Raw genomic sequence first — 15,821 nt, forward strand, 5'->3', positions numbered from 1 at the left:
TGTAGTGTTTTGCCTGCATTTGTTTCCTTGGAGGGTAAGTCGGCCTGACTTAATAATCTAATTGCCCTTTTCATTTCACCTTTCAGTTAATTATAATGCTCTGAAATCTCTCCTGCTTTTGTCTATTGCTGGTCTAAATAGGCTCCCTGATCCTTCAGACTTTCCTCAGCTATGGGACAGTACAACTCAGCTCAGTATTTCAGTCAAGCGGCCTTGATTAAATGGTTATAGGCTTCTGAATCAGATCAGCTATCTGTAGTATAAACTTCTCCTTCAGACTTCTTTTCCATAGCAAGAGTGTGGTGTTGGGAGGGATCCAACCTAAAATTATGTCATTGTAGTCTTTGGTGTCTTGACAAGGACAAATTGAGTCTGATAATGTCTATTCATATTACTTAATGTCTTGGTGACTTTGGCTGGTGTGGCATCTCCCATGTGTGTTTTCTCTTTTCTTTTGCAGAAGGAGCTGAGCCTCCCTCGAAGAGGAAGTCTGTAAGTACAAGGACTCTCTTTCCTCAATTTCTTTCTGCTTTGTGTGTAATATGATCATTATTGGTGATTGTAACGTGGTCATTTGATAGTGATTGAAAGATTAATGAATCAACCAAATAACATGAATTTATTTATAAAAGGCAAAGAGTAATGATTTCATTATGATTTGCTGGATCTGTGTATGGGTATTATGAATGAACTCTTACTAACTCCTAAAAGGATCGTAAAAATTCAGCTATATAGCCAAGCAAAAATGTGATTTGATCTGCAGATAACACAAAGTGTCCTGAATCAGGAGTTAATATGTTTCCATATATTCTTGAAATCTGTGGTTGTTCTTTGTTACAGATTTTTTGACACTTGAAAGGATGAAGTCTTTGAGTGAGCCACACTTCCTGCTGTTAGATTCACTCTTGTTGAAATGATGCATATGATACCCTTGTATTAAAACGGCAGATTTGCAGACCTCGACTTGATTCTCTGTACTATATCTCCACCTCTCACTTTTAAGGCTAATTCTATACTTGTGCAGATCACAGTTTTATTCAACAGGCATTTCCAAAGTGAACTTGTCCCTTAATGCTTTGCTGCCTGTAGGATACCTTTCTCACTGTTAGCGCTCCTTATGGGCTGAATTTGAACTTTCGGGGTTTTCTATCAGGTTTGTGTTGAAGTCTGTGGTACAGTTCCTCTTAAAATGGAGTATTTAAGATAAGACTGGCTAATCTCACTGTGGATGAGTAAAAAACTCTATGTTGACTATATTCATCTTTTGATGAAACTTAAACAGCAAAATTTGTGAACTTTTTAAAACATTTTTTGTTGTTTGTTTTCATTTGTTTTGTTTTGTTTTGAGACACAGTTTCTCTACGTAGCCTAGCTGTCCTGGGCTTTCTAAACCATTTTATTTCTTAGACCTCAAGCTTAGACTGCCAAGTGTTTTCATCACTGACTCCAGCTCCTGGCCTTACTTCCTAGCTTGAGATGAACACCCTGGCCTCATCCTTCATTCAGAAGTACCCTTGGGATTAAATGCTTTCTTTTTCTGTGTCATGGTTAGGACCCTGTTCCCCAAACTCAAACTTGTGATATTTCTCATCACAATGAGAAATCAGAGGTGAAAAAAGTAGAAAAACTGCCTGAGAGCCCTTTGCAGACAAGCAGGCTTGTTTCCCCTATACTTCTGATTTAGTTCTTAAGCACCCTGAATTGTTCTCTAATACTTTGTTTGAGAATCTTAGAAATTTGGTCAGATTTTGCTTTAGCCTTTATAGTAGTTCTCCATAGATACTTTCGTATATTTCCAACAACTATCAAAAGCTCATACAGGTTAAGGAATTAAATTTATTGTCTCTATTTAAGAGCTAAATGTTGCTTTCACGTTGAGGACTGAGTTCTGTTCATTTTAGCTGATAGCCATGAATCCACGTGAAAACACATGATAGAGGGAAAAATACATACATTCCTTCACTTGAGAAAAATAGAATCATTGTTTTTCTGGTTTTTGTTTTGTTTTTTTGTTTTGTTTTGTTTTGTTTTTTAAGATAATGAACTGTATTTGGAGCCTGCGCCTTGAAGGTCCCTTCTCTAATTAAAAACTAATTGATTTATTGGGTGGCAGAATGAAACAGGTGGAGGAGGTTAACACGAGGCCTCCGATTTCAGTGAATTTTGTGAAAATTAGTAATTCCAAATGAATCAGCCCCCAAATAAACACAATTGTATATTGACTACAGTCACCCTCAAAGAATTAACGATGTCAGATGATACAGCCTTCAGCTTTCTCGGTGAATACCACACAGAGAGCCAGTGATTATTCTCTGCATGTGCAGTCCTTTATGACACCAAGAAAAAGAAATGCGTTTAAAACCAGTGGCAGGTTCATTTTAACAGAAACCTAATGGAAGAAGACAGCATAGCTTTTTGAGGCGCTGGCTTCAGCCAGTGTCACAGTACGGGATTGTTTTACTACCACTTTCTCACCTTGTGTGCTGTGAAAATGTCTCCTAGCAAAGGCTTTCAACTTCTGTGCTCTTTTGCAGGAATACTGGGCCATCACTCCAGCCCCCTGCTGTTGGGTTGAGTCTTTTCACTTTCCAGGTTAGCAGTGAGCACGGCACAGGGCACACTTTAGGCCTTACTGTCCTTGCTCCCCAAGTCGCGAGACTGAACTTGTCAGAGGGACTGTGCCTCAGAGGGAGCTGATGACTTTGGCTTGATGTATTATTTGCTGCTTCTAATTTGTGCATCCTGAAGTTTTTTATTTTAGAATTGCATTTCTGTTGCTTTGAAACTTATAGAATCTGTTAGCCTTGTTTGAGATTTTTGAGTTTTGTTTTGAATACGCTAAAAATAACTTTTGTATGTGCAGTCCAAAACACACACACACACACACATATGCTACATTTAAAAATAAAATTTTCATAAATTAAAAGGAGAAAGTATGCTTTCTTATGATTGAGAGAGTATGAAAGCAAATGATAATTTCTAGACAATGTAATTTAGTTTTCTAACTTTTTGCAGTCATTTTGAAGGGTGCTCACTGAAGACTCTATGGTCTTATATAAAGTTGAAAAGGTGCCAGAGTTGAGGAAGACCTTGAGCCCATAGTGCAAAGAACAAGAGGCAAGAAAAGCCAAGGGAACTGCCTTCTAGGCAAGATGTTACTAGATAAAATGTGACCTCGCTAAGTCTCCCCTGAGGCTTCCCAGTACTCTAATCTTCTTTAGGCCTCAATCTTATCTCTGTGCCAGCTTGCTGTATTAGGTGGATTTTAGCTCCGCTTTTCCATTCAGCGAAGGCTTTGGGTCTCTGATTCCCGGAGCAGTCTTTTCCTTCCGTTTCTTTGGACCTTAAGTTACCTCACTCCATGTTCCATCTCTCCTCGCGGTCTGTCAGAATCGTGGTGTTGTTAGAGCTATGCAAAGGAGTACTACCTAGAAGGTTAAATATTGAGACCGCTACGATGATGAACAAGTCCCAGAGAGAAGGCAGCATTTCCACTATGAAATGTAAAGGATGCCGCAAAGTTCCCGCTGTTCCCGAACACCCTTACCATAGCAGTGTGAGGCGAGCGTGGGAAGCAGCTTTGTGTGAAAAGTTGCAACTATAGAAAATGACAGAGATGGCATTCATGTGGCTCTTATAGGGAGGAGCTTTGTGTATCACTAATGAGGCTGTGGTGCGAAGTATGTAGGTATACATAGAAGAAATTATATCTATGACTTAATTTTCTTGATTGTATGAAAGTGCAATTGAAGCTTTAAACCAAATCCTTACCCAAGGATAAAAATAACGTAAATAGATCTTTTAAAACTCTATTTCAAATATGAGGGTGGATCATAGCTGTATTTTGTTTCTTGATAGTTTTTTAATCTCTTGATGAAGATCGCCACAAATGACTGCAGCTTTATAATACTCGGAGGGTCCCTGTGTCGGACACTATGGGCTAATGACAGAGCATACACGAAACTGTGTGCAGAGGTTTCAGGGCTCTCTTAAAACTCTTAAAACTGCTTCTGATATGTTGCCAGCAGGTAGGCAAGGAGGAAAAATGAGATCATTGTTCTTTCAGTGATGAATTACAACTTTGAGCTTCAGAACTTGATTCTGGCTCTTCTTCCTGCCAAGCAGAAAGCCTGATGCAGGAATGTCTCCAGTATGCTGTTTGTGGAATAGACACAAACCTACCTCCCACTCGTCAGGTAGCCTCTTACAGAGTACACACACTCAGCTAGATCTCCGCAGCTCCTTTCACCAAGCCTGTCTGCTGAGACAGATCCTCTGGCAGAGTGGCAGATTCTATATCCTTGGTGTCATCAATTCAGCCTGAGACACACAGACTCTCCTGACATGATTTTTATTTGGCTGGTCACCTCTCTCTCTCTCTCTCTCTCTCTCTCTCTCTCTCTCTCTCTCTCTCTCTCTCTCTCTCTGTTGGCATTGCTGGTCTCCTATTGAGGACTTGCCTGGCATTTTAAAATAGAAAGCTGCCCCTAGGGAGTTTGCTTTTAGGCAAAGAAAGTGGAAAAGGTGGAAAAGGCAAAGATGAACTGATGGACATCTAGGAAGAAAAGCTGGGCATCCCTGGCAATTACCGCATATTCCTAAAGGGCCCCTTTGTGCTTTGTTAATTGCCTAAATAAACAGCTCCCCAGGACAGAGGCTTTTATTTTATTTTTTTTAATGGAAAAAATAGACACTCCCTAGAGTGTCTCTGCAGTGTTATGCCCTGGAGAGAGGAGCAAGAAATTGGCTAGAGCCAGTTCTTCCCACCCCCCTTTCCTCCTACTTTTTAAATGGGCTTTCAGATTTTTCCTCAAAGCAAATGAAACTGTAGTATCTACCCTTAGCAATAGATTCTCCCTACTTGACCTGCTCTTCCCTCTACCATGTTTAATTGTGAGCTTTGTTGTGTTTCTGCACGGAGCCTTGTGGGCCTGCAAATCTATAAACTCACTACACTGACCTCTTTATTCTTGTAGAAGCAGTGGAGGGTCTTTGGGTGGTTTTTCAGCTTTGTATTCTTAGGCCACTCAACCTTTAGAGATGGGCTTTAGGGTTCCAGCAGCAGGAACCCAAAGCAGAAGCAGCTCCCAATGTACATGGAAGCTCTAGAGAGGGATGTGCACCTGCCAAAGAACGGCACCGAGAGTCGGGTGCAGTGCCTTGTTCTATTTTACTTTTTTGATATAGCAACAACACTGGCATCTTCGCCAACTTCCGTTTCTTCTCTCTGCACCCTTTCCTTTCATAGTTCTGAAAGTAACTATAGCCCACTAGTGCCAGTCATGGTAGATGTACATTAGGAGTCTAAATAGACTGTGCTAGGCCAGTAGGAAGCTCAGCTCCTCACTTATATGTAGAGCAGAGCCCATCTCCATCCTCTGATACTTCTGAGAACCAGCAGTGCATTCATGTGGATCTTGAAGGTAGTTCCCTTTAATACTGTACTTACATGTATCTGCCTTGGGGTACAGCAAAAATCTCCTTAGTGGGAGATTTCTGGTGGGCTGGCCATGTGACTGGTGTTTTAGGTTAAAAACATGGACTCTGGCTGTCTTGACATGCTAGGTTTGGCCACCCAGCCCAACATGCCAATTAGATAGCCAAGTAATCATAAGAAACAGAAAGTATTTGTTCATTGTAGCCATTTTGGAAATATAAACGCATAAAGGAGACCTTGACACCCTAAGTTGTTCTTGGATATCTGTTCTTTGTATGCACCCCTTTACAAGAGTGCTGCACATCATGGCGTTCTATACCCCATACCTCTGCTAAGACCCAAGTCAACTAGAGACACCTAGAGTGGGCTAGAGAGAGCACTTATACCCAGAATGGGCCAGAGGAAGTACCTGTATGGTCAGAGTCCAGGAATCCCTCATGCCGATGAACCTCTAAGGGAGCTTTGCCATCAGACCTTTAGCCTCCAATCCAATCATCATAGACGAATATGCTAGTGCATAAAAGGCATAAGGCATTTGAGAGCACATTGGTTCAGGATGTACCCTCAGATAGTCATCATGTTTTATCTTTCCATTTACAAAGGGCTAGTCAGCCAGAATTCTCTCTAGTGAGCCTCAAGACAGTAAACTTAGTATTTCCATGATTATATAATTTACAGTATAGATCTCCTAGACACACTTGTTTTTCTGTGTACCATAATGTCCCCTGGTAGTTTCAAACACAGAAATTATAGAGTTCACGCTTTCTTGTCATATTAGCGGGTCCCTAAATAATTCAAAAGAGCTGCTGATTTGCTCGGTAGAGCCCCAAAGATAAGGAACCCAACTTGCTGCCAGATAACTAGCAAATTTAGAGTGTTGAAAAGGAGTCTAAACAGCTCCAAAAAGTGTCTAAACTGACTAAGAAAGGGAAGGGCAAGAACCATACTGGAGAGAGCAGATCAGTCAGGGTATACCGGATCAGAGCCTGGTCAGCTTGGTTATAGTCTTACTCCTAACTTCTGCCAGGTGCCCTTGCAGCCTTTATCCCTTGAGGGGAAGTCTTCCTCCAAAAAGATAAGCATTTCTCTACTAGTGTAAGACATCATTGACAGGCAGTTTTTCTCACCTGTGTGTGAGGTTTTGCTGTTGTCCTGTGCCTTCTGCCAAAGTAAAGCAGACAGAAAGACACACAATGAGGCACAACTGCCATGCTTTTACTACTCATTTGGGGTCCCTGTCACTGCCTTTCAGCAAAAGTGTCCAGATACAAGTGTGCAGGATGTTTGAGTAGACGTTGAAAAGCCTTCCTATACAAATAGATTAATAAATACACCCAAGGCAGTAAACTTATTCCACTTCTTCCTGGCTATCTTCCTTATATAAGCAGAGCCAAAGGGTATCCAGGGATACTGTGGGAAGTAAGAGGGACCCAGAGAGAGAGAGAGAGACAGAGAGAGAGAGAGAGAGAGAGACAGAGACAGAGACAGAGACAGAGACAGAGACAGACAGAGACAGACAGAGACAGACAGAGACAGAGAGAATGTTAGTTGTCCAGAGTGCTTAGGGCCTTCAAAGCAGAGAATAGTGCTGGTCCCTGGAGATCCTGGTGGAGCTGAGATTTCTGGACCTGAGACTAGAGTGTGTCTTACAAGAGATACATTTGAGTTCTCTGTACTGAATTGGGGCATTTCTGAGTTTGGAATTCCTCATTTTGAGACAAGCTAGCTAGTGACCTTATAAGTCATTGAATAGGCTCAGGTGAATGCAATTCATCATGTATAGTTCTGTATACTTTTAAAAAAGACTTAAGTGCAGAACATTATGCCTTGCCTGGTTGTTTCGAAAAGTCATTTGGATAAAATGAGGTTATTTCCAGAATGCAGGGAGAGAGAATCACCTTAGTTTTACAATAGATTTACAAAAGATTCGTGAGATCTCCAGCAAGACAAAGGCAACATTTCTGGAAAGAGAAGAAAGGGATTTAATTCAAGCAAATTAGAAGCCATACAAACCATATTTGGCTATGTTTTAAAACAAATTTATTTTCTCTGTAGCACTCCCTCACAAATATTGAAGTAAGAATTCAGAATATCTACTGTCAAAGCCAAATAGAAGGCCAGTGTCATGTTGAATGTTAGAAATCCAAAAACAAAATGAAGGGGAAAAAAATCGAGTGTTGCGTCTGAATTAGCATTTAAAGTGGCATGTTTATATAAAGAGAGAGCGAGTGGTGTAATATATCCTAGAGTAAAGAGAGGAATTCTGGCTTGGAGAATGTCAGCTACATTTATATATTCATGGAGTAGCCAGCGTGGCATTTAGCATGCATCTGCAGCTTTCCTTCTCAGGCATGGGTCTGTCTGCCCTGCAGTGATGGGGGGGGGGGGGGGTGGGCAAAACAGTTGGGGTGGGGGTGGGGCACTTACCTTTGGAAATCAAAGAAAGACCTTCCTTCATTCTGCTCCAGGGAAGAGGGTTGGGTTATCTTGAGATGTAGTTTAGGGTCACCAAAATTCATATGTACTTCTAAACATGGAGATTAGAATGGCGAGGTAGGGTGGGGGAAGCACACAAATTCTTAAGGGGAATCTGAAACACCATTTCCAGCTGTGAACTACAATTTTTGGGTGAGCTTTGGGGTCTATGTCAGTGAAGCTGGTCCTTTGAGTCCTCAGATGTATGAAGGGAGGTTATAAATTTCATGCTTACTAGAAAAATATTAGCTAATTAGAGTCTAACAGAATCTGGGAATTGTTTTCCATAGGCAGTTCCTTTTCAGTTTATACTGTGACAAGAGGGCTGGGAGCAGACAGATCTCTCACTAAAAGTTACCTTCTCCGGTCTGCTGATCTGTGGGAAGTCACTAGATAGGGCTTTGAAGCATTGCCGTGATTTGAATTTGGTCACTGCCCATTAAGCAGCTCTGGGACCCTGAAGGCTACTTCACTTCTCTGCACCTTCATCTCTCATCTGCAAGATGGAAATGTTACTCCATCCTGGAATTGTTGAGAGGGTGAAATTAATATTTTTTAAATGTTTGTGATTATGCTAGCATACCTTTGTACAGTGTATTTGTTAAGTATTGGAAAATATAATAAGCCCAATGTCATGTGTTTATAGCTGTTGGGTTAGCCAAAAATCTACCAAGTAGGCAGCAGAAGTAATCCTCCTCTCCCTCCTCCTCCTCTAAAACATTTTTTAAAGACTTATTTTATTTTTTCATGTGTATGAGCATTTTGCCTGTATGCCTGTGTGTACACCATGCACATGTCTGGTGCTCACGGAGTACAGGAGAGGGCATCAGATTCCCTGGAACAGGAACTACAGATGGTTGTGAACTTCTGTGTGGGTGCTAGGAACTGATCTCAGGTCCTCTCCAAGAACCTATGTGCTCTTCACCAACTCTCCAGCCCTGAGGAAATACTTTTATTTTTTATTTAATTTTATTTATTTATTTATTTATTTATTTATTTATTTATTTATTTATTTATGGTTTTTCGAGACAGGGTTTCTCTGTATAGCCCTGGCTGTCCTGGAACTCACTCTATAGACCAGGCTGGCCTTGAACTCAAAAATCCGCCTGCCTCTGTCTCCCAAGTGCTGGGATTAAAGGCGTGCGCCACCACCGCCCGCCAGGAAATACTTTTAAAGCCACACCATTTTAGTAAGCATTTTCTAGGAGGCTGTTTTGTCAGATTTTCTGAGAGAGGGCAGATAGCTTCATGGCTTTGGGTAGGACTTATACTGTACTTGCCATAACCTTAGGTTTCTGCCTATATCACGGGGACAGACACACTGTCATTATATTACCAGAATGTAGGAGTTCCAGCTCCCAGTGCTTAGTGGCCCCTTTCCCAGAACAATCAATTCTTCCACAGGACATTGTAAGGTCACTTCTTGGAACTGTGGTTTGAGACAGGTAAGTGTTGAGGAAAATGAAAACATTTAGTCATAGGATTCAAATCTGGGGAAATCCTTGAGAGAAACTTTATTTAAACCTGCTTTATTTGATCAGTGATGAACTAGCAACTTAGAAGGTTTGGGACCTGTTGGACTCAACCAGTAAAATTGATTCTGAAACACGAGGAGAATTTAGGGTCCCCAACTACCATGGACTGGGGTGTGATCGTTTAGTCTTGAGGCCAACATGCTTGAGTCTTAGTCAGACCATGGCTATTTGTTCTGTAGATACAAAGCTTGACATTGACCGCCATATTGTAGCCCAAATAATGAGTAAGCTTCACAGTGTGCCCCCTTCACCAATTTGTCACAGCGTCTTTGAATATTCTGGAGTGTCAGGCAAGTTCTTAAAAGTTTCCACTTACTACTGCAGCCAAGGGAAAACACACTAGTCAAAACCCCCAGCACCACCAGGAACAAAGTGTACCCCAGAATGATAAAGAGATCAGTTATAGCTGCCCCAGTCAGGGGGCTCTAGTGCCCAGCTGTGGTAACTGGCAACTCCTATATATATTCATCATCCAGCTAGACATGTGAGCAGTCCTCTGAATTCACTATTGTTCTCATTTACCCCATTGTGTAGAAGCAAATTAGGCCCTTTGGTGCACAGGCAGGAACAAGGGAGAAGTGGGCTTCCCTCATATCTGTGAGTCTCTTGAGGAGGCTTCAAATCCTCGTTCCTTACTCTGTGGTGGCCTGGGAAAATCAAGTACTTTGGTGGTTTCTTTCTCTCTCTTCTTCAGTCTCCTCTGAGATTTGGCTGGGATTTTTTTTTCTTCATAAGACTGTACTTGCTTTGTTTTTTAACCTATTGTTATGTAAAGTCATTTCTTCTGGGTTAAACTGAGGATGTCTCTGTATTCACACATTAGAATGTAAGGCGAGCCCATGGAACCTTTAGGCACCCCACACTCCTTCCTAGAGACTCTCCAGGGCTTGATTCCCTTCCCACAACATTTTCCCAGACATTTTTCTGTCATTAGGAAATTCTGCACAGATAGTCCAGTTGACATAAATGAGAGTAAAAGGTTTGATCGACTATATAAATTTGATTGTCCTATAGATATGAATAAGTTAGCATCTCACATAAGAAGTTTCTTTTTAATATCTTAGTATGAAAAATCTTTATGTATATGTGTATACATGGGATACTCTGTGTGTGTGTGTGTGTGTGTGTGTGTGTATGAGAGAGAGAGAGAGAGAGAGAGAGAGAGAGAGAGAGAGAGAGAGAGAATGTGTCTGTGCAGACCATAGATAAATGGAGAACTTTTGTCTGTCAGTCTTTTCCTTATTTTTTGAGACAAGATTCTCTCATTGAAGAGTTCTCTGGACTACCTAGGCAGCAGGGCCCTTGGATCCACTAACCAGTGCTAGGGTTACAGGCATGCAATACTGCTGTAGGCTTTTATGTGGGTGCTGTTGACCTGAATTCAAGTTTCTATGCTTACAGAGTAAGCTCTTTACCCGCTGAGCTGGTATGTCCTTAGGATGGAAATTCTAGTTAATAAATTTAAATGTGTATATAGAATTTATAGAATTTGGGGAAATGTTTTTGAAATGCTTGTAATACAATCTCTCATAAATATTTGGATATCTCGTAGTTGCTTTTATGGAAATGTTCTTGCTTTATTAAAACAGAGAGAGAGGGGGGAGGGGAGGGGAGGGGAGGGAGGGGAGAGGAGGGGAGGGAGGGGAGAGGAGGGAGGGGAGGGGAGGGGAGAGACAAGAGGAGAGACAGAGGAGAGACAGAGGAGAGAGAGAGAGAGACAGAGAAACGAACCCAAATCTGTTGAGCTCTGGGGTTGCTCAGTTGGTAGATCACTTGGCTGACAGCATTGTCTCTGTCCAGTCTCTAACACTGTAGAATTTCAGCCCTTAGGAAGGTGGAGACAAGAGGACTGGAAGTCCAAGGTCATCCTCTGCTGAGTTCAAAGACAGCCAGGGCTGTGTAAAACCCTGCCTAAGAAAAGAAGAAGGGAAAAATGTAGGATATCCTTTGTATCCATATTGCACAAGGAGAACGGATTTTTAACTTTTGGTGTGTCATACAGATCCATAGCGTTAACCTTACTGAGACACCCAGTGTGGAGTCCCAGCTCCCTTAAACATGGCTTTCCATGGTGGTAGCTTTTCGTGTAGCGGTAGTGTGGATACATTTTTAATGAGACAAGCCAGAGTAGAGGCAGAGGTTAGCACTGAGATTTATTTCTTAAGCAACTGAAGAGGGCATTGTTTTTTAAGCACTTGGCACTGTGTGACTTCCACAAGTGTAGCTGTTGTGAATAAGTGATCATGTGTGTTTTCAGGAAGTGGTCACCTACCCTCTGGGTGGACACAGGATGGCAGGAGGGTGAGTGGTGGGTTGGGGGAATGAGAGTTGTGTGTCTCCTTATCTCTGTTCCTCTTGGCCTCCTTGCTGAAGCTACAAGTGTTCATATTTATTTCCAGTGTCACATGAATGTGTTCACCATGGGGTTTGTAGTTCAGGGTGTAAAGCACAGTCTTTAGGATCATAACAAATCAAGAGTCAGCCATGTGAAAGAATAAGCAAAAGGTTTTCTTTTTTGCTTTCTGTGTCTAGAATAAATTAGTTTAAATGTTAAATGCTACAGAGCACTTGGAAGAGCTGAAGGGTGTTTGAAAACCGCAGTTGACATCACGTGCTGAGATGAATTAATAGATTGCTACACAGGTTTCCTGTATTAGGAGAACAATGCTGGCATTCTAAGGTATTATTTGTATGTTAATGTAGTTGATTCTGGTAGAATCACGGACAAATATTGTCATAAACTTTGGGTAGGGCCCATAACTTAATTATTATCCTTGAGAATTCAGGGTCCTTATTTTTATACCAGGTCTGTTTCAGTTTGTTTCCATCTTTCCTTCTGTTGTTCTTTCTCTGTGTATTTTGCTCCAGGTGTCTGCATTATACATCGTGAGGAACATAGAATAGCAATGGCAGTGGTTGTCCTTGCAAATTTATTTATTCATTCGCTTTATATCCCACATCCCTATGCCCCCTCCTCCCAGTCTCAGCTTTACGAATCTCTCCCCATGCCCCATTACCAGCTTCTCTTTTCAAGAAAGGGTTTCTCTGTATAACAGCCCTCGATGTCCTGGAACTCACTCTCCAGATCAGGCTGGCCTTGCACTAAGAGATTTGCTTGCCTCTCTGCTTCCGCGTGCTGGAATTAAAGGTGTGTGCCATTACACCTAGCTCATCTTTGCAGATTTCTTAGAGAAGAATCATAGCAAATATGTTTGCTCAGCACTTCCAGAGGCTCTGCCAAATGAATCCACACACTAGTGCATACCACATCTACCGCGACCGGGCATCTAGACTACATTATGTCAACGCACCAAAGAACTGGGAGTTCTATTGCACTGAAGCCATTAGCAGACTTTTAAAACAGCCATCCCTCCAATTGCTTCCTTTTCTGGAATCCCATGTAGCATGAGCCAACTTCAGCTGTTCCAATACATACATACATATATATATATATATATATATATATATATATATGTATGTATATATATAGGAGCTAGATATATATGTATATATATATATACATACACGTATATATACATATATACACACACACACACACATATATATATATCCTAATAGAATTCCCCCAAGTGGTCTTCTACCCCATAGTGATCTACCAACTGACATTACAGTTTTGCTCTGTAGAGGAATGTTAATCCAACATCTTGTGACTACTCTGGATTGAATACAGACATACCCTTAGTCTACATCTTTAATCTCAAACAGTGAAGATAAAGTTAGATTGTAAAAGGAAACACCCATATTTGAAAGTGATGTCTAATTGAGTGGCAGATAAAGTGATGAATCAGAGAAAGATTTGTCAGGATAGTATCTACCCAACTCTCACAAGAAGAGAGAGAGGAAAGAGGCAACATAAGAGGTAGTGGGGCAGAAGGAGAAGAAAAAGGAGGAAGCAGTTTTACTGAGACAGTTGTACAGAGACAGGTTGCAGAGAGAGAACAAGCTAGACACAGGTGAAGACAGAGAGAGCCAGAGAATGAGAAGTAGCCAGAAGATTAGAACATATTGTCAAAGTTAGTATGCAACTAAGCAGAGCAATTCAGTCAGAATCTAAGAAAATCTAATTTGAATAAGTCAGCATAGAGAGGAGTTTTGAGCCACACAGCTGAGTTGAACTCACCAGCAGCAAGAGTTCAGAAAGGGCTAGAAAGGATGAGTTTATTCAGCAGTAAGTCTCAGATGCTGAAAAACATCTAGGCGTAGATTAGATTGTACTGAGGCTAGAACCTTCCAGGACTAGGCCCACGTTAGCAGATGGAGCCAGTAAGCCTTGGAGGCAACAATTACTATAGAACAATTAAAGTTACTTTTAAATACTCCCACTATGAAGGCAGTTGTACTGAGACCTAGTTCATAGGCAAGAAAATGCACACAGTTTCTAGTCTACATTTGGGGTTGTGTGGATGCTCCGTGATAGTGTGCTTTGCCTTACGTGCATGGGATTCTGTATCTACTGCAAAATTAAAAGCACAGAAATGAAGCATGCAAATACAACCACCACCAGCAGCAAGAATGTGAACCTCCCTTCTTCCCTGTGGGGTTCCTCTGTCTGTATTACTCCAACCACCCATGTACCCCAGGCAACTATAGATGCTTCTCATCCCTAGAGAGTAGGTTCACTTTAAAAATGTTAAATGGAATGATACTGTAAATAACATCCCTCCTCCACATCCCCTTTTTGGTTGACTTTTTTCACTTAATATGACTATTTTATAGCCTATCCGTGTTCTAACAGTTGTTGCAAATGTTACTACTAATGCTTTATATTGCTAGGTAATATTCTGTTGCGTGTCTGATTATCCATTCACTTCCAGATGACACTCAGGAAATTGATAAATTTTGGCCTTTATAAATAAGTCTGCTACATCTCTGATCTAGAAATCCCAAACCTAAAATATTCAGCAATCTGAAACATCTCAAGTTGCAAGCATTTTGGGTACGAGAATCTGTAAATGTAGTCTCCCAGCCTGTAGTTTTCATTCTCTTTATAATCAGAAGAGTAACTTTGAGTTCTGATGGCCTGTTAGTTTGTTTTTCAATGCTTTGGTGTTGAGTCTAAGAAGTCTTCATAACCCAAGGTGACAAACATCTCTCTCTCTGTTTTCCAGAACTTTTATATGTTTAGATCTATGCTTAATTTTGAGTTGATTTGTACACGTCCAGTGAGATGTGAATGAAAGTTCCTGTTTTTCCATACAAACATCTAACACTTGTGGTGCCATTTGTTGAACAGACTGTCCTTTGTCCATTGGCATTCTGTGTATTTTTGTGAAAGCGCCATTGTCCCTGCATGTGAGTGTCTGTTGACAGGCTTTCTGCTTTGTTTCATTGATCTGTTTGTCCTTATGTCAGTGCCACGTTGCCTTGATCATGGCTTGATAGTGAATCTTGTTGATATTTTTGCTCATCCTTCAACTTTATGCATTTCCAAGTTGGTTTTAGCTGCTTGGGGTTCTTAAACTTTAGAGGAAGTTTGTCCACTTCTACAAGAAAACCCAAGAGGTGTTGTCTTGTTTTTGTTTTGTTTTGTTCTTCCTGAAATTTTATGGAGACTATAGGTAAATTTGAGGATCAGGGATGGGTCTGTAGTAAGTTTAGTCCTAGGTATAGATTAGAAAGAATGACATGTTGTCATGGAGAAGTGGGGATGGAACTGCCTTCACATGGTATGGATGAAACCCATGTCCCAGGATTTAGGGCCTCAGCTAGGGAGTCAGTGACAGACATGAGTACATACTTTATCAGAAAATCACTTTCAGAGAAGTCCAAGGGGAGTACCTTGGAGAGCAGTTCTTGGAACAGCTTGAACAATGATTAGAATCTACAATCAGAAGGAAGCAGCCATTTTTTTTCTCCAGAAAGGACAGCAAGAAAGTTCAGCCTCCATGCCAAGGGATGGTGAGAGAGGAAGATTGGCCAGACAGAGATCACTACCCTAGAAGAGACCCAGAAAAGTTGTGCTACAGGACACCCTGGAGACATTTGATGATGTCTGGAGATATCTTTGGTTGCTCTACCATTGGAGGTGGACAGGGATGAAGTGGAATGGTAGTGAAACATGTGGGCTGCTCTGACATTTCATGGGTCTGATGCCTCTAGGTGAATCGCTCTTGAATTGTCGCTAGGAACTTACCCTGGGTGACCAAGTGTTAGCCGGAGGATTTCCGTTAAGGATTTTTTTCAGAAAATTCTCCCAAATGTTACTAAACAAAGAAAATTGAACATGCAGGTACCTTGAATAAATAATAGAAATTTGGGACATTTGAGTTAGTTCCTTCCAGAAAACAGTTCTGCACGGACATGATAGTATCCATTGAGAATTTTATTGATTGGTCAGCTTTTGATTGCAACTA

The 15,821-nt window shown here is 41.2% G+C and overlaps 1 protein-coding gene across 3 annotated transcripts in view; it reads left to right on the forward strand.

The window, feature by feature from the left end:
- The window catches only part of LOC117723774 (microtubule-associated serine/threonine-protein kinase 4), a 349,397-nt gene that overhangs the window by 67,225 nt on the left and 266,351 nt on the right, over positions 1–15,821 (forward strand). For all 3 annotated transcript variants that reach the window (XM_076916253.1, XM_076916254.1, XM_076916258.1), the window contains exon 2: positions 461–492. In XM_076916253.1, coding sequence (XP_076772368.1) covers positions 461–492 — 32 coding nt within the window. The remainder of the gene's footprint in view (positions 1–460; positions 493–15,821) is intronic.

Source organism: Arvicanthis niloticus, chromosome 19 (genome assembly GCF_011762505.2).
Source record: "Arvicanthis niloticus isolate mArvNil1 chromosome 19, mArvNil1.pat.X, whole genome shotgun sequence".
NCBI lineage: Eukaryota > Metazoa > Chordata > Mammalia > Rodentia > Muridae > Arvicanthis > Arvicanthis niloticus.